This window comes from Mauremys reevesii, linkage group 14, assembly GCF_016161935.1.
Source record: "Mauremys reevesii isolate NIE-2019 linkage group 14, ASM1616193v1, whole genome shotgun sequence".
In the NCBI taxonomy this organism is placed as follows: Eukaryota; Metazoa; Chordata; order Testudines; family Geoemydidae; genus Mauremys; species Mauremys reevesii.
In genome coordinates this window covers 12,524,897-12,552,891 of record NC_052636.1, presented here as the reverse complement: position 1 = coordinate 12,552,891, position 27,995 = coordinate 12,524,897, and the positions used below count along the sequence as shown (strand labels likewise).

At 54.2% G+C, this 27,995-nt stretch overlaps 1 protein-coding gene and 1 pseudogene across 1 annotated transcript; one reads left to right on the top strand and one right to left on the bottom strand.

Moving 5' to 3' along the window:
* LOC120381498 overlaps positions 1 to 27,995 on the top strand; it is a 384,534-nt pseudogene that overhangs the window by 286,000 nt on the left and 70,539 nt on the right.
* On the bottom strand, positions 3,214 to 6,904 carry LOC120381629 (zinc finger protein 345-like; the record flags this gene model as incomplete). Its single annotated transcript, XM_039499787.1, has 2 exons — positions 3,214 to 3,245; positions 5,929 to 6,904. Coding segments are annotated over 2 exons (1,008 nt in total), but the record flags the coding sequence as incomplete, so codon positions are not given.

Below are 27,995 nucleotides of genomic sequence, written 5' to 3'. Positions count from 1 at the left end.
TTGAAAGGGGAACAAAGAGACCCTTGGGACTTGCAGACTAGCTCGCCTCACTTCCATAGCTGGAGAGTTACTGCAATACATTCTTAAACAATCAGTTTGTCAGCAGCACCTACAGGAGAATTTGGTTCTTAGGACAAGGGAGCATGGATTTGTCAAGAACAAATCATCCCAAACCCAGCCTCTTTCCTTCTTTGGCAGGGTTCCAGACCTAGTGGAGGTGGGTGAACAGTAGATGGGATGTATCTCGGGGTTACTAAGGCTTTTGACACAGTCCCGCAGGACATTCTCACAAGCAAACGAGGGAAATGCGGTCTAGATGCAATAAGTGTCACGTGGGTGCAGAGCTGGTTGAAAGCCCAGACTCCAAGAGCCCTTCTCCATGGTTGGCTGCCCAACGGAGAGGGTGCACCTAGTGGGTCCGGCAGGGATCAGTCCGGGATCCGGTACTATTCAATAGTTTCATGAATGATTTGGAAAATGGAGTGGAGAGCCTGCTTCTAAAATGTGCAAATGACACCAAGCACTTTGGAGCTCAGGATTGGAATCCAAAACGCCCGTAACAAATTGGGGACTTGGTCTTCTTGAGCCAAACCCCATGGCTGGGCCCCTCTCTCTAGACTGGGCTGAAGTGAAACCCCAGAGCCGGACACTCCTCCTCCTGGGCAGTGCGCTCCGACCTTGAATGGTCAGATGCTGCTTAGCGCTGTCAGAGCAGCTTTGGCTGGGGGATTCTCCCAGCACTTTCCAATAGCGGGAAGGTACGAAATCCCCATTTGCCTGCTGGGGACGGAGCCCTAGAGGGGGGGGCAACTTGTCCAAAGTCCCCCAGGAAAACGAAAACAACCAGCAGTGGAACCAATAGGAAACCCAGCAATGGAACTCAGGAGTCCTGGGGGTGTGCTAGGGTGACCAGATGTCCCAATTTTATAGGGACAGTCCCAATTTTGGGGTCTTTTTTTTATCTAGGATTCTATTACCCCCCACTCCCTGTCCCGATTTTTCACTCACTGTCTGGTCACCCTCGGGTGTGCACATGTGGGGTCCCAGCTGCTCCCTGCCCCCCTCATTGAAGCAGGTGTGCAGGGTTACTGCCCTGGGAACTGCCAGGCACCAGTGGCCATGGGGCTGGCTGGAGGCAGGGCAGGGGCTGATTGGAGGTAGGGTCTGGCTGCAGGCAGGGCAAGGGGTGCGGGGCTGGCTGCAGACAGGGGCTGGCTGCGGGCAGGGCAGGGAGGATGCGGCTGGTGCGGGCAGGGCAGAGGGTGCAGGGCCGGCTGCAGACAGGGGCTGGCTGGAGGCAGGGCAGGGGGTGCAGGGCTGGCTGCAGAGGGGCTGGCTGCAGGCAGGGCAGGGGGTGCAGGGCTGGCTGCAGACAGGGGCTGGCTGCGGGCAGGGCAGGGGGTGCTGGGCTGGCTGGAGGCAGGACAGGGGGGTCCCGCGGGGGGTGGCTGGAGCCGGGGGGGGCGGGGCTGGCTGGAGACAGGGGCTGGCTGCAGGGAGGGCAAGAGGGTGCGGGGCTGGCTGCAGGCAGGGCCAGGGGGTGCGGGGCTGGCTGCAGGCAGGGCATGGGGTGCGGGGCTGGCTGCAGGCAGGGCAGGGGGTGCGGGGCTGGCTGGAGGCAGGGCAGGGGGGGTGCAGCAGGGGTTGGCTGGAGCCGGGGCGTGCGGAGCTGGCTGGAGACAGGGGCTGGCTGCAGGGAGGGCAGGGGGTGGAGGGCTCGCAGAAAATGTACTGAGAGGTATTTTAAGGTGAAGATAACACCATGGTTACCAGTTGACTGGCACATCCTGGGTTAAAGAAAGGAAGGGACCTGGAGTTAATAGTCTGAAGTATTTGTGTTACCAGCCCTGTCACTGTCTGACCCCCCTTCAGTGCGGAGCAGGTGTGTACGTTGCTGGGTGGAACGCACAGACCCCTGCAGAGCAGGGGCAGCTGTTTCCATGGCAGAGAGCCTGGCACTTAGGAGACTTTCTTGACTTGCTGTTTTGAAGCAATTCAGTAAAATAATGGTGGAGCTACAATGTCCGGTCCAAAATTTCAGCCCCATTGGTGCAAAAACGCTATTTTAGGATGTAAACAGGAGGCTTCCAGCGCTAGGACACCTGACCAGAGAGCTCCGTGGGGGCGTAACAGCTGCTGACTCTGAGGGTCCTGGGCTAAATCCATTTGCAGGTGGAGGCGTTTCGATTTATTTGATCGATAATGAGGAAGGCGAAGATTTAATCACAGGTATTTTTAGTAAATGTCATGGACAGATCACGGGCAAAACCCAAAAGCTCATTGCCCATGACCCGGCCATGACTTATACCATAAATACCCCTCATTGAATCGTGGGGAGGGAGGCCCAGGAGGTCCGTGGCACCAGCTGTGGGCGCAGGGAGTCCAGGGTGCCCGTGGCACCATGTACTGGGGGAGAAGCCCCGGGGACCCACTGCCACTCCAGATGCTGCCAGGTCAGGGGAGCCCCAGAGACCAGCCCTGCTCCGGCCACCTCGGGACAGGTGCCAGGAGCCACTGAGCTGTGGCTGCTCCTGCCGCCCTTGGAACCACTGCTCAAGCTGTCCCCAGGCCAGCTGCTGGGGCAGCCACGGAGTCAGCCGCAGTGGCCACTGCAGAAGTCACAGAATCTATGACTTGTGCAGCCTCCGTGACACAGAGGGATCCCTAATAAAGAGACAAACCCCTCCCTGCTGTGACTGCAGTTCCTGGAAGGAAAGAGAAGAACAGAAAGTGACGAGAGAAGGAAAGAGAGAAACTCCCTGTCACCTCTCTCCCCTGCTCCCTCCCCCTTGTATTCTGTAACCCCATCTCACTGGGTTCCCTGTGCTGGTGCCATGGGGGTGACTCTAGAGTTCTGGGGATTTGGGGGAGGGGAAGGGGGCTCTTCACTTCTCAGCATTTCACACAAATTTGTCTTTGGGCTGAAGTGTCTCCTGTGGGGCCTCTCAGTCAGAGCTGTACCCCACCCCCTTCAGGGGGGGGGGGTGTAAATTGCAGAGCAGGCAGAGAAGTCGCCCATAAAGGGTCATATTGATCTGGTGACTGGTTCTGACCGGGGTCCCACGTCCTCTGACACAGGATCATGTGCAGAACATGGGAGCTCTGGCTTGTCCTAAATGCTGTAGACTGTGAGTTCCTGGAAAGGGCAGGGGAGAGGGAGCAAGAGGAGAGAGGCAGAGACATTGGAGATGAGGAATTGGGGGGAGAAGAAGGAGAGAACAGAGAGACAATAAATGATTGAAGCAGAACGGGTGTCCCAACTCCATCTTGCTCATCACAGCTGCAGGTTTTCCAGTGTCAAGTCTGAATGTTGATTCTAACAATGTGCATTGAAATATCAAGGGGATCTCCACATACCTGATCTCTTCCCCCCTCCCCTTTTTTAGTATTAATTTTTATTTTGACATGTTTGGCTTAACCGTGATCGTCTCTTTCCCCCCCTGTATTGCAACTTGGGGTTTATGTTTATTGTGCCTCCCTTTTGTTCATGTCATTATAATTGTAACAGCAAAGGAATCTGCAGGAGCAAAACCTGACTCAAAACTTCATTTCCCCATTATGCAGAAACATCATACAAACAGCTCACGGAGCTGGAATCATAACACGCAAGGCCAGGGGATGGGAGATGCAGGTTTCCAAGGGTTCTGTCTTTCTCAGATGACACATTCCAGCCCCTTGTGTGCCTCCATCCTGTATGACCTGCTGGACTTTGACACATTTATTGTTTCATTCTATAGATAATGTGATTGTAACACAATGTGACTGAAATTAAACCACTTCCAAATGAGGAAACAACAGAAGAAAAAAGCCATTATTGCATTGACTGGGAATCAAACCCAAATCAATGGCTTAGAAGGCACCTACACACACCACTATACCACCAATGCATCTGGCAGGAGTAGCTTTCCTGCAGGCTCTGTGTGCTGGCAAAGGGGGTGACACATGACCACAGAGTTAGTGAGCAGGGTGGATGGGTTGGAAGCTCCCGCACAGTTGGGAGCAGAGTTACCATCCCAAAGTGACTGAAAGGGGGCTAAGGTGAAAACAGATCTCATTGGGAGCTGGCCCCACACCCGCCCCACACAAATCTTCCCTGAGGAGGAAGGGGACAGCTTGTTTTAAAGACCAGGTTTGTGTTTGTTCCTGCTACATACGGAGGGGCTGGGTAGTGCTGATTCCAGCCCCCAGACTCTGGGAGGATAAGGAACAAATTCAGGCTGCCAGTGACCTGCAGGAGGGAGATGATCTTTTGACAGTGACGGACGCCTCGTCTTAAAGGCCTTTGTCTGCCCCCTTCCAGTGACTGTTTGGCACAGGAATGCAGCCCCCACTCCTGGGTCTCTCCTGGGGAAATAATGTTTCTGTGCAAAACACCAAAGCTTTTAACAGAAAGGAAGAAAAGGAAATGGCCACATGATGGGACTAGGACATAAGGAATGAAACACAAGATCTTTCTCCATGTGCATTGACTTTTAACCTTGTTTGTGGTGGTGGTGTATCCATGTTGGTCCCAGGGGTCCTCTGGGGCGCCGGGCATTGGCCACTTTCGGGAGAGTGGGCTAGATGATCTGGTCCGACTCAGTGTGGCTGTTCTTATGTTCTAACTGCTGGTTATGGAAGAGCTTCCAGGCTACACAAAACTGAAGAAGGGTGCTGGGTTAGCTCCACAGCTTGTCTCTTTCACCAACAGAGGTTGGTCCTCTTACCCTCACCACCTTGTCTCTCTTGGACTCTGAAAAGTGCTTTCTCTCCACTCCCTTTGGAGAGAAGTTAAGTTTCTCTTTGGGCAACTATCAGGCTGAAGAAATTGTATTGACTGTGACACTAGAATTGAAGATTTAATATTATAAATAAATGAGTCTAAATCTGAGGTTCTGGTTTTCACATTGGTTTTTCTAACTCAGTTCCCAGTGCTCTTCTAGAAAGGCCTCCAGGACGCCTGCCCAGCCCAGCAAAAGTGGCCAGGAGAAAGCCCACACTGCTGCTCTTTCAGGTACTTGAAGGCTGCTATCAACCCCCCCTCACTCACTCAGTCCCCAGTCTGTGGCAGTGCCTGGGATTCTTCCGTCCTAAGAGCAGGACTCTGCACTTCTCCTTGTTGAACCTCCTCAGATTTCTCTTGGCCCAACCCTCCAATTTGTCTAGGTCGCTCTGGACCCAAACCCTGTCCTCCAGTGCTTGGATTCTTTACATGCTTTCACAGAGCAAAGAGCACATGTTCCATGATTTCATAGGGCAGAGTTTTGTGCTATCGGGAGCTTTCCCTGTGTGAATTTGACAGGTCGATCAACATAGAGACACATTGTGACCCTTCTCAGGGTGCTGAGGACTGTGAGTCTCCTTGTTGCCACCTGCCACAAGGAAGAGGGAGTTTTGCATTTGGCAGCTGGATGTTAGTGACCAAACTCACCAGCTTGCTGGAACTCAAGGACCCTCCTCTGAGCTACAGCAGCCACCTTAACCCTTGAGTTCCTTCAATGTGTCCCCCTCTGGGGTCCAGCCCGGATCACCAGATACTCGGTGAAATCCCAGATCCTCTCTTCCCCAAGTATCCCAGGTTACTAGTTTTACTGTGGGCCATTGCTACTGTATCTCACACAGCACCTGAGTACAGTTATCGAACAAGCAAAAAATTTATTTAACAACGGATAGAGATTTAAACAAACAAACGTGAGTGATGGAAACCAACTGTTACCAACTAAACAAAGGCAGAAAATGATAGAATAGAAAGGCCAGCACAAAAAACAGAGAGAGGAACAATAAGATACTAAAAGGACAATGGTTGGAACTCTCCATTTCTCTCAGTCTTTGGATTGATGGGTACTAGAGCTGTAGCAACAGTTGAGGAAACAGGGTAAATTAAATCTAAGGTTTGAGCTGCTAGTGAAGCATTTCCCACACTCACTGCATTCATAGGGCCTCTCTCCTCGTGGATTGTTTGATGCCTAATAAGGTGCGAACTGCGATTGAAGGTTTTCCCGCACTCAGTGCATTCATAGGGCCTGTCCCCTGTGTGGATTCTCTGATGTCTAGAAAGGACTGATCTTTGAGTGAAGCTTTTCCCACACTCACGGCATTCAAAGGGCCTCTCCCCCGTGTGGATTCTCTGATGTTGAGAAAGGTTTGAGCTGCTAGTGAAGCATTTCCCACACTCACGGCATTCAAAGGTCCTCTCCCCTGTGTGGTTTCTCTGATGTTGAGAAAAGTCTGATCTGCTAGTAAAGCGTTTCCCACACTCACTGCATTCAAAGTGCCTCTCCCCTGTGTGGATTCTCTGATGTTGAGAAAGGTTTGAGCTGCTAGTGAAGCGTTTCCCACACTCACGGCATTCAAAGGGCCTTTCCCCTGTGTGGATTCTCTGATGAACAGAAAGGGCCGAGCTGCTAGTGAAGCATTTCCGACACTCACGGCATTCATAGGGCCTCTCTCCTCTGTGGATTGTTTGATGCCTAATAAGGTGTGAAATGCGATTGAAGGTTTTCCTACACTCACGGCATTCATAGGGCCTTTCCCCTGTGTGGATTCTCTGATGTTTAGAAAGGTCTGAGCTGCTAGTGAAGCTTTTCCCACACTCACTGCATTCAAAGGGCCTCTCCCCTGTGTGGATTCTCTGATGTTGAGAAAGGTTTGAGCTGCTAGTGAAGCATTTCCCACACTCACGGCATTCAAAGGGCCTCTCCCCTGTGTGGATTCTCTGATGTTGAGAAAGGTTTGAGCTGCTAGTGAAGCATTTCCCACACTCACGGCATTCATAGGGCCTCTCTCCTCTGTGGATTGTTTGATGACTAATAAGGTGCGAACTGCGATTGAAGGTTTTCCCACACTCAGTGCATTCATAGGGCCTGTCCCCTGTGTGGATTCTCTGATGTACAGAAAGGGCTGAGCTGTGAGAGAAGGTTTTTCCACACTCCCTGCATGTATTTTTTCTCTTTCGCATGAGGATATCCTGCTGTGTTGTGATTTCCATGAGGACCTTCTGAGTTCCCCAACAAGAAATAAATTTATCGACTTTCTTCCCTGGCTGGTTTCCTTGATTTGTTTTTGGTCTGTGCTGAATCTCCCAGGATTTTCCCTGCTCATGACTCCTGGACACATTCCTTTTCGATCTTTGAGATAATGCTCTGTTTTTACCCACTGGCTCAACATTTCCAGGCTGAGAATTCCGCTCCTCTTTCTCACATGCCATTGCATCACCTGCTGTGATAGAGACAGAAACCTCAGACAGGGATGGAAAGGGGAAGACCAAACAGAAACAAGTGCTGAAGACAGGTCAAATAAAAATCAGGAGCTGAACTCCCCCAAACTCTTCCCCCAAATAGGAGAGAGGAGAGGGATGAATTCAGCCTTCACATCCCATCCAAATACACAGGGGGAAGGGAGGAAGCTACTGTCTGGTGTCCGCTAGGATCTGCAGAAGCCATGAACTATATTTACCCTGAGGATACGACCCCTGCAAGGGACAATAATGAACTGAGAGACCTCCCCAAGGGCTTTGTTGGGTATCCCAGATGTTTCCTTCAGGCACTTACAGATTCTGGGTGGTTTAATGTTTCCTCACCTGTGCGGGGAGCTCTCAGGATCTCTCTTTCCTCTGAACCCTGGAGGTCTGGGACCCATGGCTCTTCCCCTTGTTCCAGCTGGGAGATCACATCAGGCTGGGTAACAGGAAACCCTGCTCAGATGAAAGAAAACAAAGGAGTTCAGGTGATTTCATAAGACTTTGTCATAAAAAACATTCTATTAATTTAACTTCAGTGCTTAGTGTGACCTGGTGGGCCAGGGGCAGTTCTCACTAAAAATGCCAAAGTTAGGGCAGGCTGAAAAAGGGAGAGCAGATGCTCCCAAAACTGCTGGTTAACACTGAATTAAACTCACTGACCAGTCACCAATTGTGCTTCTGATCCCCCACTAGGGTTATCGAGAAGCTGAAAAAAGAAATCACACAGCCCCCTTTATTGCATCCCAGTTCTCTGACTCCTAATCAGCACTTAGGCCCAGTACAGTGAGAGGTTATTTCAAAACTCTGCTCACATAAACAAAATGATCTTCTGACCCCAAAGGTCAGCCACATCACCAGGTCAGTATAGGTTTGGATATTACCCACACAGTATGGCTTGTGAGGTATCATTTGAAAATGCATAATCTACTGAATATTATCCTCCTGTTAAAATGTGTAGTAACACTATCTGTAAAGTTATGAGATTTTACAGTATGAGATTACGGAAAAAGTTACAATTCTGGGGAACACCCACAGAGCAGTTCCTCAGAGACAGCAAAGCAAACAGCTGGTCAAACAGCCAGTCTCCTGCAGGGGGAAGGTGTGAAGAAGACATTTACATTCCATCACAGGGACCTCTTGAAGTTGTTGCGGAAAACAACCACACGATTGATTTTGAATCAGCTCAGCCTGAGGCTCTTTTCTTGGTTAAAAGTGCGCAGGGGGTGACAGCTATTGGAATACTGTCCCCCTGAGCTAAAAATCACACAAGCCTTTTAAAACTCAAAACCCCAAACAATGACACATACGTTGCATGTTAATTTCCTTATTTGGAATATATTGCAAAATATGATGCAGGTCAAAAGCGAGCTGAACAAGCAGTTTTCCATATTCAGCCTTTCCTGTTATTGTTATTCCTAGTCTAGTTTGTGGTTTGACTTTTCTAACACTTCCATTGTGGTTATGTTTCACAAGCTCGGTTACTGCAAATCAGTGTGTTTGGGGACTTTCCACTTCACCTACTTAGGCCCCTTATGCACACAAAGCCATTGTTCCCCAATTTGGGGGATTTAAATTAAAATAAATAATTGGAGATATACCAATCTCCTAGAACTGGAAGGGACCTTGAAAGATCATCGAGTCCAGCCCCCTGGCTTCACTTGTTCCCCAATCTGGGGGATTTTCCATTCCACTTTGCCTTTCTATGCCCTTTACACAGAGAAGCAAGCTCAGCTAACACTTCAGGCCTACTAGCTTGACCAAAGCTCCAAAGCTCTTTCTGTAGACTTTCCCACACAATTCTCATATCTCCGACAGACAGCCTGGCACCATGACTCAGCTGAGAACTGAAGTTGTTTCTAGTACAAAGGACAGAATCATAAAAAGAGGTGAGCAAAATGCTTCAGACTCTCTCTCTCCCCCCTTTCCCTCTGCTCATGACAACTCCTGAAGAGCTGAACGTGGGCGGCAGGGGTGGGTTAGGCCGAGTCCTGGCTGAAAGGAAAACCAGCCTGTCTCAGCACATGGCGAGAGAAACATTTGCCTTGTTTCAGCTTGTTAACTTAGACATTAGTTTGTGTTTTATCTTTGCATTTCTTTTGTAAACAATTCTGAGCTTTATGCCTCATTATCTGTATCTTAAAATATTTTTTTTGAGTGTTAAGTATCTTGTTTTATTCTTTATCTAACCGGTGTGGTTGGATTCAAGTGTGTTGGAAACTCCATCTGGGATAACAAGGCTGGTGCATGTCATTTTCCACTGATGAAATGACAGACTTCATATGAGCTCCCATTGTTCAGGAGTGTGCTGGACAGGGAAAGATGCACATTTCTGGGAGAAGTCTGGGAGCAGAGAATTTTCTGGGGTTCTCCCATGCTGCACTGTAACTTGTGAGTCACTGACTAGCAGCACTCAATACTGTGTAGCTGGGAGCGAGTTACATGCTGGAGACTGTGCGTTACCTGCCCAGGAGTGGCTATTCTCACAGTAAAGCAGTGTAAAAGGCACCACAGCTTGGGAACTGAGGGGACACAGCTGTTCAACAGTCCAGGTTGCACTGTGGTTAATATCACAGACACTCAATTTCAAAGAGTCCCTAAAACACAGAGAAACTAAATCCATGTCCCAGAAATCAAAGACTCCAGAGAGAGGGCAAGTCTCCCTGGCACTGCTTCTTGCTGACAGAGAGGTTCAGAGACAGTGAGAGAGTCCTGGGGAAACTGGGAACAGGAAGCATGGGCTGGTGGGGTTCAGTGGAGAAAGGGAACAGGAAGGGCAGGGATATCACTGAATGCAGGATCTCAGCAGTGCTAGATGTCAGGATAGCACATAGTGCAGCCCACTGGAAAACATAATCCCAACTATACATACAGAATGATGGGGTCTAAATTAGCTGTTTCCACTCAAGAGACGGATCTTGGAGTCAATGTGGATTGTTCTCTGAAAACATCCACTCAATGTGCAGCAGCAGTGAAAAAAAGCAAACAATGTTGGAAATAATTAAGAAAGGGATAGATACGACAGAATATATCATATTTGTAAAAACAGCAAATGAATCCATGATACACCCACATCTCAAATACTCCGTGCAGATGTGGTTGCCCCATCTCAAAGAAGTTTACTTCAGCAAACAGGAGCTATTTGACACTGCGATACGGCTCCTGTGCGCTGTTCCCAAAGTGTTCTGCAGCAGGGGAGGGTCTCTGGTAGTGTGTGTGTCACTGGCATATTGGGGTGATGCTGAAACAGGACAGAGCAGAGGTGGCATTGTGGGGCTGGCATGAACCTTATCTCTTCATTTCCTATTCCAAGAACCAAGAGGACGGGAATCCTTACCCAATGAGGTCACATTCTCATAGTTCTCCTGCATGACATCCCTGTAGAGGGCTCTCTGAGTGGGGTCCAGCAGAGCCCACTCTTCCCTGGTGAAGTACACAGCCACCTCCTCGAAGGTCACCGGCCCCTGAAAGAGCAAGAGTCCAACACTCAGTACCTGCTGCCCCACTATTCACAGAACAGCAGCACCAGGTAAATGGAGGCATATGTTATCAAAGTCCCATCCCCAGCCAGGAGGAATCAGAGGGTAGAAAGAGAGAATCTTTGTGTCTCCCACCTGACAGACGGAGGCAGGGTCGTCACATTTATCACATACCCACTAGCCAGAGCTTGATACAGGAGATGGGGCTGTCTCTGGACCCTGCTGGTGGCTCCCTGGTAGGAATCCCAACACTCTCCAAATAAAATATATGGAAGAAAGGGGAAGTCAATAGTAAAGACTATAAGTTAGGAGGTCAGAATTGTAGAAAGCTGGCAAGGGAAGCTATCAGAAATCAATGATCAATCAATGAAAAATAAGAAGGAAGTTTTTAAAAGTATATTAAGTACAAAATTAATCCTAACAACAGTAGTGGTAAATTACTAGATAGAAATGGCAAAATTATCAAAAATAATGCAGAAGAGGTAAAAGTGTTCAATAAATATTTCTCTCCTGGATTTGGAGAAAAACAAATGATGTAACTCATATCATAAGATGTTGTTGGAATGGAAAGTGTCGTCGTCAACAACAACTCATGAGTATGTTAAACAGCAGGTATTACAGTTAGATGTGTTTAAATCAGCAGGTCCAGATAACAAGAGTTTTGAGAGATCCGGTGGAGAAGCGTGGTGGACTGTTAGTGTTGATTTTCATTAGGACTTGGAACACTGAGGAAATTCCATAAGACTGGAATAAAGCTAATGCTGTGCCAAAATTTAAAAAGTGTAGAAGAGATGACCCAGCTAATTACAAGAGTGTTAGTCTAAAATCGATACTGGGCAAGAGAATGGAGCAGCCGATACTGGAGTTCCTTAATAACGAATTAAAGGAGGGTAATATAATTACCATTAACAAAGATTTAGACACAATAGATTGTCAAACTAACTGGATATCCTTACTGGATGAGATCAAAAGTTTGGTTGCAACTAATAGTATTGATGTAATATACCTAGACTTCTGTAAGGCATATGACTTCGTCCAGCACAATATTTTGACTAGAAAACTAGAAAGATACAAAATACACAGGGCATATATTAAATAGATTAAAAACTGGGATTGTAAATGGGGAACTATGGTCATGTGGATTTCTTTCTAGGGGCTTCCCACAAGGACTGGTTCTTGGCTCTGTGCTATTTAACATACTTATTAATGACCTGGAAGAGAACATAAAGTCATCAGTGATAAAGTTTACAGTTGCCACAAAGATTGGGGGGGGTGGTAACTAATGAAGTGTCAGTAGATTCCGGCTCCAGCACTGGGAGTCTGGGAAGTTGTCCCAGCCCTGGCTGGGGGGTTATTTCCTGTTTCACAAAGAGGGGAAGTTTCATTCCCAACTCCTGTGCCTTGAAATTAGGCCCTATCTGACACTACACCCCACATTCAGCATAGTGTTAGGAGTATAAAATGATTAGGCCATAATTATTAGGCATTTTGTGCAAGATGCGTCATGTGCAGTGTCATTGGAAAAGTTGTGATTGGCCGAATATGATTATCCTATTTGTGTGCATGGATCATCTTTGTTATCTGAAGTTATGGATATTGACTCTGTATCTGAAGAACAAAACATGTCAAACCAATCTGAGAGCTTTCTTTGATAGGATAACAAGCCTTGTGGATAAGGGAGAAGTGGTGGATGTGGTATACCTAGACTTTAGTAAAGCATTTGATACGGTCTCACACGATATTCTTATCAATAAACTAGGCAAATACAACTTAGATGGGGCTACTATAAGGTGGGTGCATAACTGGCTGGATAACCGTACTCAGAGAGTAGTTATTAATGGTTCCCAATCCTGCTGGAAAGGTATAACAAGTGGGGTTCCGCAGGGGTCTGTTTTGGGACCGGCTCTGTTCAATATCTTCATCAACCATTTAGATATTGGCATAGAAAGTACGCTTATTAAGTCTGCAGATGATACCAAACTGGGAGGGATTGCAACTGGTTTGGAGGACAGGGTCATAATTCAAAATGATCTGGACAAATTGGAGAAATGGTCTGAGGTAAACAGGATGAAGTTTAATAAAGACAAATGCAAAGTGCTCCACTTAGGAAGGAACAATCAGTTTCACACATGCAGAATGGGAAGAGACTGTCTAGGAAGGAGTACGGCAGAAAGGGATCTAGGGGTTATAGTGGACCACAAACTAAGTATGAGTCAACAGTGTGATGCTGTTGCAAAAAAAGCAAACATGATTCTGGGATGCATTAACAGGTGTGTTGTGAGCAAGACACGAGAAGTCATTCTTCCGCTCTACTCTGCGCTGGTTAGGCCTCAACTGGAGTACTGTGTCCAGTTCTGGGCACCACATTTCAAGAGAGATGTGGAGAAATTGGAGAGGGTCCAGAGAAGAGCAACAAGAATGATTAAAGGTCTAGAGAACATGACCTATGAAGGCTGAAAGAATTGGGTTTGTTTAGTTTGGAAAGAGAAGACTGAGAGGGGACATGATAGAATTTTTCAGGTAGCTAAAAGGGTGCCATGAGGAGGAGGGAGAAAACATGTTCATCTTCGCCTCTAAGGATAGAAGCAGCAGCAATGGGCTTAAACTGCAGCAAAGGGAGGTTTAGGTTGGACATTAGGAAAAAGTTCCTAACTGTCAGGGTGGTTAAACACTGGAATAAATTGTCTAGGGACGTTGTGGAATCTCCATCTCTGGAGATATTAAAGAGCAGGTTACATAAATGTCTATCAGGGATGGTCTAGACAGTATTTGGTCCTGCCACGAGGGCAGGGGACTGGACTCGATGAGCTCTTGAGGTCCCTGCCAGTCCTAGAATCTATGGATCTATGAATAAGAATGGCCATACTGGGTCAGACCAAAGGTCCATCCAACCCAGTATTCTGTCTACTGACAGTGAACAATGCCAGGTGCCCCAGAGGGAGTGAACCTAACAGGTAATGATCAAGTGATCTCTCTCCTGCCATCTATCGCCACCCTCTGATGAACAGAGGCTAGGGACACCATTCCTTACCCATCCTGGCTAATAGCCATTAATGGACTTAACCTCCATGAATTTATCCAGTTCTCTTTTAAATGCTGTTATAGTCCTAGCCTTCAGAATCTCCACAAGTTGACTGTGCGCTGTGTGAAGAAGAACTTCCTTTTATTTGTTTTAAACCTGCCGCCCATTAATTTCATTTGGTGGCCCCTAGTTCTTATATTACGTGAACAAGTAAATAACTTTTCCTTATTCACTTTCTCCACCTGAGGAAGCACCTGAGGAACAAAGACTGAACTGGGGGAAGTGTTGGTCCCAGGGTAAAGGGATTTCAAGCTTGTATATGGAAACTTGGTAGACTGCTTGTAGCATCAGTAAGGGTGAGAAATTGCTAGTTCAAATTCTATCCATCTAGTATGTTAGCAAATAACCAAAACCTCAAACTAAGCCTAAGTAATCTGCTTTGATCGCTTTGCTATCACTTACCGCTGGGAAATTGGCTGTTGTCTTCTCTGTCCTTGAGTGCCTTAGGTAAAGCACTCAGGTAGCTTAGCTGGGTGTATGGCGCCACCTGCTGTCGTGTTGGGTGATAACAGGCCCTGAAGAGGCTGGCTGAATCTCCAGCAAAGCAGCGTGAGAAGGGCCAGCCCAGCTTGAGGGTTAGAGGGCACAGCGGTTCCCAGAAGCCCCCCACAGTGCACCCCGGGGGTGACAACCCATCACACCCTAAACGACACTAGTGTCAGCAGGTTTGTCACATCCTGTCCCCTCCCTTTCTCCACCCAAGATATTTCCTGCCTCCCACCACCTCCAGCAGCTCCTACCCTCCTATGCATTTACTGCTCCTCTCCCTCCAAGCAGAACCCACCACCAGCTCCCTGAGAATCCCTTACCTGAGCCAGCTCCATTGCAGCCATTTCCTTCCCCCTGGGAGGATGGGATGATCTGGAGCGAAACGTGGACGTTATTCTGTAGCCTGCCAGGGCGAGAAGGGCAATGTGAGAGAATTCAGACAGGGTTTCTGTCCTTTCCACATGTCGATTCCCCCCAGCATTGTTCCCTGCTAATGGACATTCCAGGTTCTGCCACACTGTGAAGCACAGAGTGACCGTATCCCAGTACAGGCCTAGCCCCCTCCCACCGGGGTGTAACCCTCTGAGACATGCTGAAACCCTCCCAGCAGCAGAGTCTCTCTGTTACACTTATGTTTGAGGACAATACCAAGCTGGGAGGGGTTGCAAGTGCTTTGGAGGATAGGATTAAAATTCAAAATTATCTGGACAAACTGGAGAAATGGTCTGAAGTAAATAGGATGAAATTCAATAAGGACAAATCCCAAGTACTCCACTTAGGAAGGAACAAGCAGTTCCACACATACAAAATGGGAAATAACTGCCTAGGAAGGAGAACTGCGGAAAGGGATCTGGGGGTCACAGTGCATCGTAAGCTAAACATGAGTCAACAGTGTTACACTGTTCCAAAAAAAGCAAGACACGAAAAGTAATTCTTCCGCTCTACTCCGCGCTGATTAGGTCTCAACTGGAGTAATGTGTCCAGTTCTCGGGGCCACATTTCAGGAAAGATGTGGACAAATTGGAGAAAGTCCAGAGAAGAGCAACAAAAATGATTAAAGGTCTAGAAAACATGGCCTATGAGGGAAGATTGAAAAAATTGTGTTTGTTTAGTCTGGAGAAGAGAAAACTGAGAGGGGACACGATCACAGTTTGCAAGTACACAAAAGGTTCTTACTAGACGACCTCTCGAGGTCCCTTCCAGTTCTATGATTCTAAGAACCAAAGGACAGAGATGAGCAGAATCAAAGGAGTCACTCTGGGGATTCTCCCTGTCACTGTTCCCAAGGCAGCTCTCTCAGGTTTACAAAGCTGTTTGATGCTCCAGCCTTTATCCAGTCTCTCCTGGCAGTGCCCCCTTCATGGGCTGGGCCTAGTTTTAGCCTTTGGGAAGCATGACCCCGGGGGCTCTGAGATGGGGCCTTCTTGCCGCAGCACATCTTGTTCCTTTCTGTGGCTCCCCAGCGAGTCCCAATGAGTAGATACTCCTCATACAGACTGTGAACATAAGAGCTGCCCACTGCATCAGAGCAATGGTCCGTCTAGCTCAGCGGCCAATGCCAGGTGCCCCAGAGGGAACTAACAGAACAGGTAACCATCAAGTGATCCATCCCCTGTCGCCCATTCCCAGCTTCTGGCAAACAGAGGCTAGAGACACCATCCCTGCCCAGCCTGCCTGTGACACTGGCAGATGAGGTGTTAGCTCTTGCAAAAGCTCCCAAGTCTTAACTGAACAGGGACAAACACATCGCTGAAATCAGTCTGACTCACCTGTGTTAGTATTGTTAAAAGAGGTATTAGAATTATAACAATGGGTTTAGACTTTACTAAATGTGTGTGATTTGCTGCCAGGGTTAATATCTGACTAGCTGCATTGTGAGCCTCTGTAAATCACCAGACAGGAGAGAGACTTTACCTAGGTGAAGTGCTGACTGGCAACCGAATGCATTACACCCTGCCTGGCAGTAAAGGTTCATCAACACCAGACAGACTATTATGGGATGTTAAAGACGACACAAGACTGTTGTTGTGCTCTTCACTTCCCTTCTGGCTGAGTTTGCAGCTCAGAGCACATGGCAGGAAGGGGGTAAAAACCCCCATACAGAAGGAACTGATTATCTGTATGCTGCTTGGACTCTGGGGGGCAAAGTTTCTAGGCATAAGCAAGAGATCCCCAACTCCTTGTTCTTTAGGACTAACCCAGGCTACGTAGAACTTGCTTATTATAGAAGCTTCTGTTACCTTTTGAAATTTAAGACTGTAACTCGTCTGCATCTGCTTTAACCTGCCTTAACTTTGTAAACAACTCTGGTTTTAAATAAATCTTAATACAGGTTATTACAGGACTGGCTACAAGTGTTGTCTTTCTTGTGAGATCTAAGGTTCAGTTGACCTAAGGAAGTGACTGGTCCTTCGGGACTGGCAGTAACCTGAACATTGCTGTGATTCGTGGGGTAAGGCAGGGGTTCTCAACCAGGGGTCTGGGGCACCCTGGGGGGCCGTGAGCAGCTTTCAGGGGGCTGCCAAGCAAGGCCGGCATTGGACTCGCTGAGGCCCAGAGCAGAAAGCTGAAGTCCCAGCGCATGGGGCTGAAGTCCAGGCCCCTGAGCCCCACCACCAGGGCTGAAGCCAAAGCCTGAGCAATGTAGCTTTGTGGGGGCCCCTGTGGCATGGGGCCCCAGGCAGTTGCCCTGCTTGCTGCCCCCTAATGCCAGCCCTGGCTTTTATATACAGAAAACCAGGTATTGTGGCCCACGTGGGCCGTGGAGTTTTTATAGCATGTTGGGGGGAGAGCTCAGAAAGAAAAAGGTTGAGAACCCCTGGAGTAAGGGACCATCTGTCACAAAGGTGAGCTCACCTGCGTGGTGAGATATATGGGATCACCCAAGGGGACTGGCTGTGATTCCATGTTAATGCTGTTACAGAGCCTGAAGCGTTTACACTGGATACTTGGTTGGTGAAATCTCCATACAGACCTCACACCCAGTTTGGGTTTGTTCCCTGCTTCTCACCAGTCTGCCTGAGGCTGGTGCTCGTGCTCTCGAGTCACTGGGGACAGCGCTACAGAGACTTACGGGCACAACGCCAGCAGCAGCAATTGGCAGCAATGCAGAGCAGGCTTCACAGGGACACAGTGTGGGACAAAGGGTCCATGGACTCCATCAAGCCCCAGTTCTCCTCCAGGGCACGTCAGCATCCCGGCAAGCTTCAAGGGGTGGGTCCAGGCTGCCACCCCTCCAGTGATGATGGATCTGCAGCACAGCATCACCTGCACCCCATGACCCACCTTGTCTCCTCAGACAGAGGTGAGTGACGGAGGGGGCAGAACGGATCCAGGGGGCAGGGAGAGGGATAACAAAACATCTCCTGGGGTCACCCCTCAGGAAGTGACGGTGACAGGCCTTGTGGTGGCAGTGAAGGGGGAGGGGAAGGAGTGGGAGCAGCACCCTCAAGGGCAATGCTGCCAGTGGGTCTCCCCACCACCTCAGGCCTGGGGCTGATAGGGGGCCATTCCCTGGGCGCCTGTGAAGGGCTATATAAACCCCACACTGGCATAGAAGGGGTTAAACTGCTGCTTTAGTCTGAACTGGCCTGTCAGGACTGGAGCAGGAGCTAACAGGAGAGACCTACTCTACTTTGGGGGGGGGGGCACCCTGGGAAGGGAACAGTCTGTGGAGCATTTCCAGCCCCAAGGAGAGGGCTGGCAGCATTCGGGGCTCTGGCCTTCACTGAGGGCGGGTGGGGATCCCGGAGCTCAAAGGGGGAGCAGGTTAAAACTTGTGCTGGGGACCCACTAAACTCTGAAGGGGACTGAGACGCTCCCAGGGCTCTCAGCAGTAAGAGGGGCCCAGATCCTGATGGGAGCTGTCCACAGGGCTTTCCCCGTTTCTCTTTCATTCCTTTATTTACCCTTGTTTGCCGACAGTCGGCTCTTTTGCTGTTTCACCTGGTGCCCCGAGAAGGACGTGCCCCCGGAGCACCCTGGGGCAGGGGCCAATGGGACTCTCAGAGCTGCACCCCAGAAGGCCTGAGGCCCAGCGGTTGGGCACCAGTTTGAGGGGCTGGATGGCCTCTCCCTGGGGGCTGCCAGCAGCCTGGCACATGGAGTAGACACGGGGTGGCCTGGGGAGCAGGAAGCGGGGCAGCGTCCCAGACAGCACAGCGAGAAGGCAAATGGAGAGGGGACGAGGGGCACTGCAGTGAACTCAGCACCCGTCCTGAAGGCCATTGGCAGAAAGTCGTCCTCTCCCTGGCCTAGGGGGGTCAGACAGTGACACAGAGATCCCTTGGCAAAGGGTCACTTGGTCTTTGCCAGCAGCTCTCCCCTGAGACCTGACAAACCCATCACACCAAACACATCGCTTGGAGGATGGTCCTGTGAGGTGTCTACAGAAAGCTCATCACTGGTCAAGACTCGGTGACTCAGAGATCAGCGTATGGGTCATATGTACGGAACAGAGCATTGACACTGAACATCTACTTTATAAACTCAACTGTCCAGCCCTGCTCCCTCCCAAACTATCAGTGGAAAACCATCGGGACACCACCAAACAACTGAAACTGGAGTGTGGGGGAGCTGAAGGTGGGGGAGTGTGATGGGGAGTGTGGGGGAAACTGGAGTGTGGGGGAGCTGAAGGTAACAAATTTAATCATCCCAAATCTAAACTAGGAATAGTTTCAAGGCACATGTTACACGTGTATGGGGTGCAGGGGCAGGCCAGAGTGTAGAGGGGAGGGGGCCTGTTTGGAGGAGGGGCAGAGCTAGGGCACAGCTGCACCAGGAGCAGAAGGCCCAGCTGGGGCACAGACCATGTCAGAGATTTCTCTCGCTGGCTCTGTTACCACTGCGCACGGCAAACACTTGAAAGAAGGGGAGGCGGAGCTGCAAATGGTGTCAGGAGGAGGAGAGAGACACTTGAAAGCATGACCATTATTCCCATTCCACCGTAACAAAAAGTACAGGAGAGGGGAGCAAAACTTCAGAATCACGCAGCACCTAGGTGGAGAGAGCACTGGACCCAGACTATTCCTGGCTCTGCCAGGGGCCTGCTGGGTGACCTTGGGTAAGTCATTGGATTTCCCTGTGCCTCTGATTGCAAACTTGTGTGAGACCCAGAACTGCCTATAGCGCTGCTAACTCCTCCTGCCAACATTGCTCTGTGCAAAAAGCTAGGAAATTCACGTATTAAAACTTTATGAAAGCAGGATTTAAGGTTGCCCAAAGCTGACTGGTGCCCCTCCAGAACAGAGATCAGCAAAACTCAAACTTGTAATAATCAGGAAATGCAGAGAAAGTACACACCAATGCAATCCTAATTCTGCAATTCACAAAGGCAGCAAAGCCCTGGAAAGGCAACTTTCAGAAGCAAACAGAAGGGGATAGAGCTTACCTCTGCTAAGGCAGAATGTGGTTTCAGGTGAGCTACGCTGTACAGGAGCTACCAATACCTGTTCTACACTCAGATACTGGGCCTGCTCCCCACAAACAGCCGCACACTTGGTCAATTGAACAGCCCTTCACCCCTTTTTACAACTCTTTCATCCTTACTCACAGAAGTTCCAGTTAACAGTCTCCATTCACTCACCCATCGTGAAGCACACAGACTGCTCTCACATCCCACCTCACTGCTGACCATCCCCATGGCAAACAGTCCCGTTTCCTCCTGACAACATGCACCACTCAGTGCAGAAACGAGACAGACTGGAAGCTCCAGGTACACATGCACCTCTCTCCTTTCATCACACAATGGGGGACTCAGACCCAGATCTTCTCATATCACAATCACACCTCCATAGGGTGACCAGACGTCCCGATTTTATCGGGACTGTCCCGATATTTGCTTGTTTGTCCCGCGTCCCGACCGATGTTCGGTCGGGACACTGGACAAACAAGCAATTTTGCCCTCCGCTCCGGTGCATAGACGGAGCCCGGAGGGGCTTTCACCCACCACTTCCCCCGACCATCCCCCACCTTCCCCCATTGGATGCCGCCCCAAATCCCAGCCCTGGACCCGCCCCAACCCCGCCCCTCACTGCCCCATTGGATCCCTCCCCAACTCCCCGCCCTGGTCCCACCTCTTCCCCAAGCACGCGGCATTCCTCCTCCCTCCCAGGTTTGCACACGGGCCATGGCCGGGGTTGGGAGCGCAGCACGGAGGCTGCTCCAGCCCTGCAGCCTGCAGGGCAGTGCGGAGCAGGCAAGGCCTGGGTGGAGACACGCGTGGGGCGGACACGCTCCTGCCAGGAGGGGCCGGGCCCGGCTGCCTGGTTCGCCCCCTGTCCGGGGGGGTCCCCGAGCTCCCTGCAGCCGGAGCGGGGCTGCCCGGGGCGAGTGTCCCGGGCGGGACAGAGTGGAGCAGCCTCTACTGTGGGGCTGGTGCAATGAAGCCCAGGAGCGGCTGGGCCGGGAGCTGCAAGAGGGGCCCGGAGTGTGGCTCGGCTGCACAGCTCGGAGTCCAGGCTGGGCCCAGGAGCGAGGGGATGGGGGAGCTGGGAGTGTATTGGGGGTCAGAGCTGAGAGTTGGGTGGAGACGGGGCTGTGCCACTGCCGCCTGGTGGCGGGGGGCGCTCTGTCTTTTTTTTTTTCCCCCCCGCGTCCCGATATTTCATGTTTGTCATCTGGTCACCCTACACCTCCACCAAATTGCTTTAACTAACACCTCTACCAATCAGTGCGGCCTTGCCCCAAAGAGATCACAATCCAAGCAGACAATGGGGAGGAGGAAAACAGAGAGGGGCTGTGACTTCCCCCAGGTCACCAAGCAGGTCAGGGACAGAGCCAGGAACAGACCGCGGTAACGCCAGAGCCCCGTCACCTGCAGCTTGGAAAGGTCCCCAAACCCCATTGTATTAGGCTGCAGGAAGAGGTGGTTTGTCCATGGATGCACAGGCTGTCTGGGCAGGGCAGCTCAGCGGCAGTCCCTGCACACAGCTGGGGGGTGTCCGCTGGGTCAGGAGAAGTCAGTGTCCCCATCCCCCCCACAAGCCTTCAAACTGGGACATGGTGCACCAGTGCCAATCAGAGTGCACTAGTGTAAATTCTGTCTGTACTAAGGGTTTGCACCAGTGCCTAAAACACCAGGGTGGCAGAGACCTTCAGTGCCCAAAACAGCAGTACAGTGGCACTAGAACTGGGATCTATTTCGAGCTCGGTCACAGACAGCCTGGGTGACCTTGGACACGTCAATGTTTCTCCTCCCAACTTTAGTCTCTTTACCCAGCTGCCACTCACTGGGGTCTCCTCTCTCCAGAGCTGCTCACCACTACAGTCTGTGTGGGTGTCCCTAGAGCTAAGGCAGGTCAGCTCGGGAATAGTCTTACAAGGGGGCTGGGGAGTCTCTGTCCCTGGAAGTTTTTAGGAACAGGCAGGACAGAGATAATCTACAGAGACCGGATCCTGCCTCAGCAGGGGGAGCGGGACAGAGACATGGCAGCTGAAGGCACTAGGCTGCCCTACAATAGATAAGTATGAAAACAAATCACACAGAATAAAACCCACCACAACATAACGTCAGGCAATTCAGGGAAAACCAACCCCCACACACACACGGGGCAGGTGCTGATCAGGGATAAGAGCTGAGCGGTTCCCAGCAGGGTCTGACCGAGGAGCGGGGAAAAGCGGCGCCGTTGGCTCAAGGCCCTGTCCGCGGGGGACCCGGGCACAGAGTCGATCCGGCGGGGCCCCGCGCGCGGCCCGATCCGGCGGCAGCAGCGAAGGCGGGAGAACGGGGCGGGGTTGGGATGTTTTATATCCGGGTCTGAGCGTTGGGGGGAAAACGGGTCACAGACTCCGCCCCGGCAGCGGGGAGACAAACCACAGCGCGGGGGCAGGGCGGGGTGAGGGGCCCGGGGAAGGGATTTTACGAGCCGCAGGGAGCCCGGGGGGTGGCAGTGGGGGAGGGGCAGGGGCGAGACACGGACACACACTCACCTCCCCCCCCACCGCTACGGAGGCCGCACCGGGACCCCCCGCCCCGCCCCGCCCCGGCCCAGGGCGGGGGGGGGTCTCGGGCCCAGGTGTCTGTTCCCCGCGCCCCACTCGGCTCTTACCGGTTCCGCCGCGCGCCCGGAGCCTCCCCCAGCAGCGGCCGGAAGTGACGCAACCCGCGGGGGATGGGGGGAGGGGTCACGTGACGGGGCCGGTGTCACGACAGAAACAGCCCCCGCTCCGGACTCGCTACTTGGGCTGCACGGAGCATGCGCAGCCGCACGGAGCCTGCGCAGTAACCGCCGCTGTCGCCGCTGCCCGCTCTCTGCCCTCACCGCTCCCGGCGCTTCGCTGCCCGCTCCGCGGGGGGGTGAAAAGCCCCGGGGGGCAAATCGCTGCGGGGGGGGAGGGGCTGCCAGGGGCTGAGCGGGGCAGAAATTCACTGGCGGGGTCTGAGCTGCTGCAGGGGCGGCGGGGAGGGGCCGGGGGAAATGGGGAGCCGCTGCCAGACCCTGTGTGGGACAAACCCCGTTTGGGGAACAGGGGCCCCTCGGGCCGAGCCCCCGCTGCGCGCGCAGATCCGGGGCCGGGCGGGGGCACCGGCTGTCTCGGTTCTGCCGCGTGTCAGCCCGGGGCGGGTTCCCGGGGCTCCAGGCACCGCCCCGCCTGTCCGAGCCCCGACCCCGCAGCGCCGCTCGGTCTGTGCCAGCGCTGCGGGCGGCCCTGCTCCGGCCGGGAGCCCGAGTGCGGGACACACCGGCCAGACCCCGCCCCCGGCTCTGCCTCCCGCCCCGGGACTGTGGGAAAGTGTCTGTGTCCGTGTGAAACCCCGCAGCCCCTTCCTGGTGCAGCGCCGAGCTGCCAACTCCCCGCAGTCCACGTGTCCCCTTCACCCCATCCCTGCCCCAGCTCAGAGCCTGCCCCCTCACTCAACCTCCCCATAGCCTGCAACCCTCCCACCCCCAACTCCCCCAGCCCGCGTGTCCGCACCCCCTGCACCCCCATCCCCTGCCCCAGCTCAGAGCCTGCCCCTCACTCAACCTCCCCATAGCCTGCACCCCTGCCCCAACTCCCCAGCCCGCGTGTCCGCCCCTGCACCCCCATCCCCTGCCCCAGCTCAGAGCCTGCCCCCTCACTCAACCTCGCCATAGCCTGCACCCCCGCCCCCAACTCCCCCAGCCCGCGTGTCCGCCCCTGCACCCCATCCCCAGCTCAGAGCCTGCCCCCTCACTCAACCTCCCCATAGCCTGCAACCCTCCCGCCCCAACTCCCTCCCAGAGCCCGCATGTCTGCACCCCCTGCACCCCATCCCCAGCTCAGAGCCTGCCCCTCACTCAACCTCCCCATAGCCTGCACCCCGCCCCCAACTCCCTCCCTGAGCCCGCGTGTCCGCCCCTGCACCCCCATCCCTGCCCCAGCTCAGAGCCTGCCCCTCACTCACCCTCCCACAGCCTGCAACCCCGCCCCCAACTCCCTCCCGAGCCCGTGTGTCCGCCCCGCACCACCATCCCCTGCCCCAGCTCAGAGCCTGCCCCTCACTCAACCTCCCCACAGCCTGCAACCCTCCCGCCCCAACCCCAGCCCGCGTGTCCGCCCCCTCTGCACCCCATGCCCTGCCCCAGCTCAGAGCCTGCCCACCTCCCTCAACCTCCCCATAGCCTGCACCCTCCCGCCCCAACTCCCAGCCCGCGTGTCCGCCCCTGCACCCCATCCCTGCCCCAGCTCAGAGCCTGCCCCCTCACTCACCCTCCCCATAGCCTGCACCCTCCTGCCCCAACTCCCCAGCCCGCGTGTCCGCCCCTGCACCCCATCCCTGCCCCAGCTCAGAGCCTGCCCCCTCCTCAACCTCCCCATAGCCTGCAACCCTCCCGCCCCACAACTCCCCAGCCTGCGTGTCCGCCCCTGCACCCCATCCCCTGCCCCAGCTCAGAGCCTGCCCCCTCAGTCACCTCCCATAGCCTGCACCCTCCCGCCCCACTCCCCGAGCCCGCGTGTCTGCCCTCCCTGCACCCCATCCCCTGCCCCAGCTCAGAGCCTGCCCCTCACTCACCCTCCCCATAGCCTGCAACCCCTGCCCCAAACTCCCCGAGCCTGTGTGTCTGCACCCCTGCAACCCCATCCCTGCCCCAGCTCAGAGCCTGCACCCTCACTCAACCTCCCCATAACCTGCAACCTCCCGCCCCACAACTCCCCAGCCCGCGTGTCCGCACCCCCTGCACCCCCATCCCCTGCCCCAGCTCAGAGCCTGCACCCCTCACTCAACCTCCCCATACCCTGCAACCCTCCCGCCCCCCAACTCCCCCCCCCGCCCGCGTGTCCCCGCCCCCCATCCCCTGCCCCAGCTCAGAGCCTGCCCCCTCACTCAACCTCCCATAGCCTGCACCCCTCCCGCCCCAACTCCCCTGAGCCCGCGTGTCTGCCCCCTGCACCCCATCCCTGCCCCAGCTCAGAGCCTGCCCCTCACTCACCTCCCCATAGCCTGCAACCCTCCCACCCCGCAACTCACCCCAAGCCCGTGTGTCCGCCCCTGCACCCCATCCCTGCCCCAGCTCAGAGCCTACCCCCTCCTCAACCTCCCCACAGCCTGCACCCTCCCGCCCCAACTCCCCGAGCCCGCGTGTCCGCACCCCTGCACCCCCATCCCTGCCCCAGATCAGAGCCTGCCCTCACTCAACCTTCCCATAGCCTGCACCCTCCCGCCCCAACTCCCGAGCCCGCGTGTCTGCCCCCTGCACCCCATCCCCTGCCCCAGCTCAGAGCCTGCCCCCTCACTCAACCTCCCCATAGCCTGCACCCTCCCGCCCCAACTCCTCCCAGAGCCCGCGTGTCCGCACACCCCTGCACCTCAATCCCCTGCCCCAGGTCAGAGCCTGCTCCCTCACTCAACCTCCCCATAGCCTGCAACCCCTGCCCCCAACTCCCTCCCGAGCCCACGTGTCCGCACCCCCTGCACCCCTATCCCTGCCCCAGCTCAGAGCCTGCCCCTCACTCAACCTCCCCATAGCCTGCAACCCCGCCCCAACTCCCTCCCGAGCCCACGTGTCCGCACCCCCTGCACCCCTATCCCTGCCCCAGCTCAGAGCCTGCCCCTCCTCAACCTCCCCATAGCCTGCAACCTCCCGCCCCCAACTCCCTCCAGCCCGCGTGTCCGCCCCTGCACCCCATCCCCTGCCCCAGCTCAGAGCCTGCCCCCTCCTCAACCTCCCCATAGCCTGCAACCCTCCCGCCCCACAACTCCCCAGCCCGCGTGTCCGCCCCTGCACCCCATCCCCTGCCCCAGCTCAGAGCCTGCCCCTCACTCACCTCCCCATAGCCTGCACCCTCCCGCCCCAACTCCCCCGAGCCCGCGTGTCTGCCCCCTGCACCCCATCCCCTGCCCCAGCTCAGAGCCTGCCCCTCACTCACCCTCCCCATAGCCTGCAACCCCTGCCCCCAACTCCCCGAGCCTGTGTGTCTGCACTCCCTGCAACCCCATCCCCTGCCCCAGCTCAGAGCCTGCACCCCTCACTCAACCTCCCCATAGCCTGCAACCCTCCCGCCCCAAAACTCCCCCCCCAGCCCGCGTGTCCGGACCCCCCTGCACCCCCATCCCCTGCCCCAGCTCAGAGCCTGCACCCTCACTCAACCTCCCCATACCCTGCAACCTCCCGCCCCAACTCCCAGCCCGCGTGTCCCCTGCCCCATCCCCTGCCCCAGCTCAGAGCCTGCCCCTCACTCAACCTCCCCATAGCCTGCACCCTCCCGCCCCAACTCCCCTGAGCCCGCGTGTCTGCCCCTCCACCCCCATCCCCTGCCCCAGCTCAGAGCCTGCCCCCTCACTCACCTCCCCATAGCCTGCAACCCTCCCATCCCCAACTCCCCGAGCCCGTGTGTCCGCCCCCTGCACCCCCATCCCCTGCCCCAGCTCAGAGCCTGCCCCCTCACTCAACCTCCCCATAGCCTGCACCCTCCCACCCCCAACTCCTCCCAGAGCCTGCGTGTCCGCACACCCCTGCACTCAATCCCTGCCCCAGGTCAGAGCCTGCCCCTCACTCAACCTCCCCATAGCCTGCAACCCTCCCGCCCCAACTCCATCCCAGAGCCCGTGTCCGCACCCCTGCACCCCAATCCCCGCCCCAGGTCAGAGCCTGCCCCCTCACTCACCCTCCCCATAGCCTGCAACCTCCCCAACTCCCCCAGAGCCTGCGTGTCCGCACCCCCTGCACCCCATCCCTGCCCCAGGTCAGAGCCTGCCCCTTCACTCAACCTCCCCATAGCCTGCAACCCTCCCGCCCCAACTCCCTCCCGAGCCCGCGTGTCTGCCCCCTGCACCCCCATCCCTGCCCCAGCTCAGAGCCTGCCCCTCACTCAACCTCCCCATAGCCTGCAACCCTCCCGCCCCAACTCCTCCCAGAGCCCGCGTGTCCGCCCCTGCCCCCATCCCTGCCCCAGCTCAGAGCCTGCCCCTCACTCAACCTCCCCATAGCCTGCAACCCTCCCGCCCCCAACTCCCCAGCCCGTGTCCGCACCCCCTGCACCCCATCCCTGCCCCAGCTCAGAGCTTGCCCCTCACTCAACCTCCCCATAGCCTGCAACCCTCCCGCCCCAACTCCCTCCCCGAGCCCGCGTGTCTGCCCCCTGCACCCCATCCCCTGCCCCAGCTCAGAGCCTGCCCCCTCACTCAACCTCCCCATAGCCTGCAACCCCTGCCCCAACCCCCAGAGCCCGCGTGTCTGCCCCCTGCACCCCATCCCCTGCCCCAGCTCAGAGCTTGCCCCCTCACTCAACCTCCCCATAGCCTGCACCCTCCTGCCCCCAACTCCCCAGAGCCCGCGTGTCCGCACCCCCTGCACCCCATCCCTGCCCCAGCTCAGAGCCTGCACCCTCACTCAACCTCCCCATAGCCTGCAGCCCTCCCACCCCTAACTCCTCTCAGAGCCCGCGTGTCCGCACCCCCTGCACCCCATCCCCTGCCCCAGCTCAGAGCCTGCACCCCTCCTCAACCTCCCCATAGCCTGCAACCCTCCCGCCCCCAACTCCCAGAGCCCGCATGTCCGCACCACCCCTGCACCCCATCCCCTGCCCCAGCTCAGAGCCTGCACCCCTCACTCAACCTCCCCCTAGCCTGCAACTCTCCCGCCTCCCAGAGCCCGCGTGTCTGCACTGAGCTACTCCCTGTGGATCACCCCACTCAAGGAACGTTCGTTCTAGGCAGCAAGCCGGCTAGACAGGGAAACATCAGATGCTGCTCCCAATGCTACACTCAGTTTTTCAGAAATTAGTCGACTTCATGGCCAGAAGAGACCATTAGAGCATCTAATCTGACCCCCTGCATATCACAGGCCTGCTGTAGGACACCATAGCTACTTTTGAGGCAAACACATTCCAGAAAGGCATCTAGTCTTCATTAAATGACATCAAGAGATGGAGAATCCACCACTTTCCTTGGTAGCTTGTTCCTGTGGTGAATCATCCTCGCTGTTGAATATTTGTGCCTTTGTTGTAATATGAATTTGTCTCTTTTCATCTTCCAGCCATTGGGTCTTGTTAGGCCTTTCTCTGCTCGATTAAAGAGGCCTTTAATACCCAATAATTTCTCTCCATTAAGGCACTTCAACACTTCAATTAAGTCACCTTTCAATCTTATTTTGATCAGCTAAACAGGTTGAGCTCTTTCCATAGCTCCCTAGAAGGCATTTTTCTCCAGCCCTCAGAACATTTGGTGGCTCTTTGCTGCCCCAGCTCCAATTTCACAACATCTTTTTCACATGAGGACACCAAAACTGGAGGCAGTATTCCAGTATCAGTCTCACTGATGCCGTGT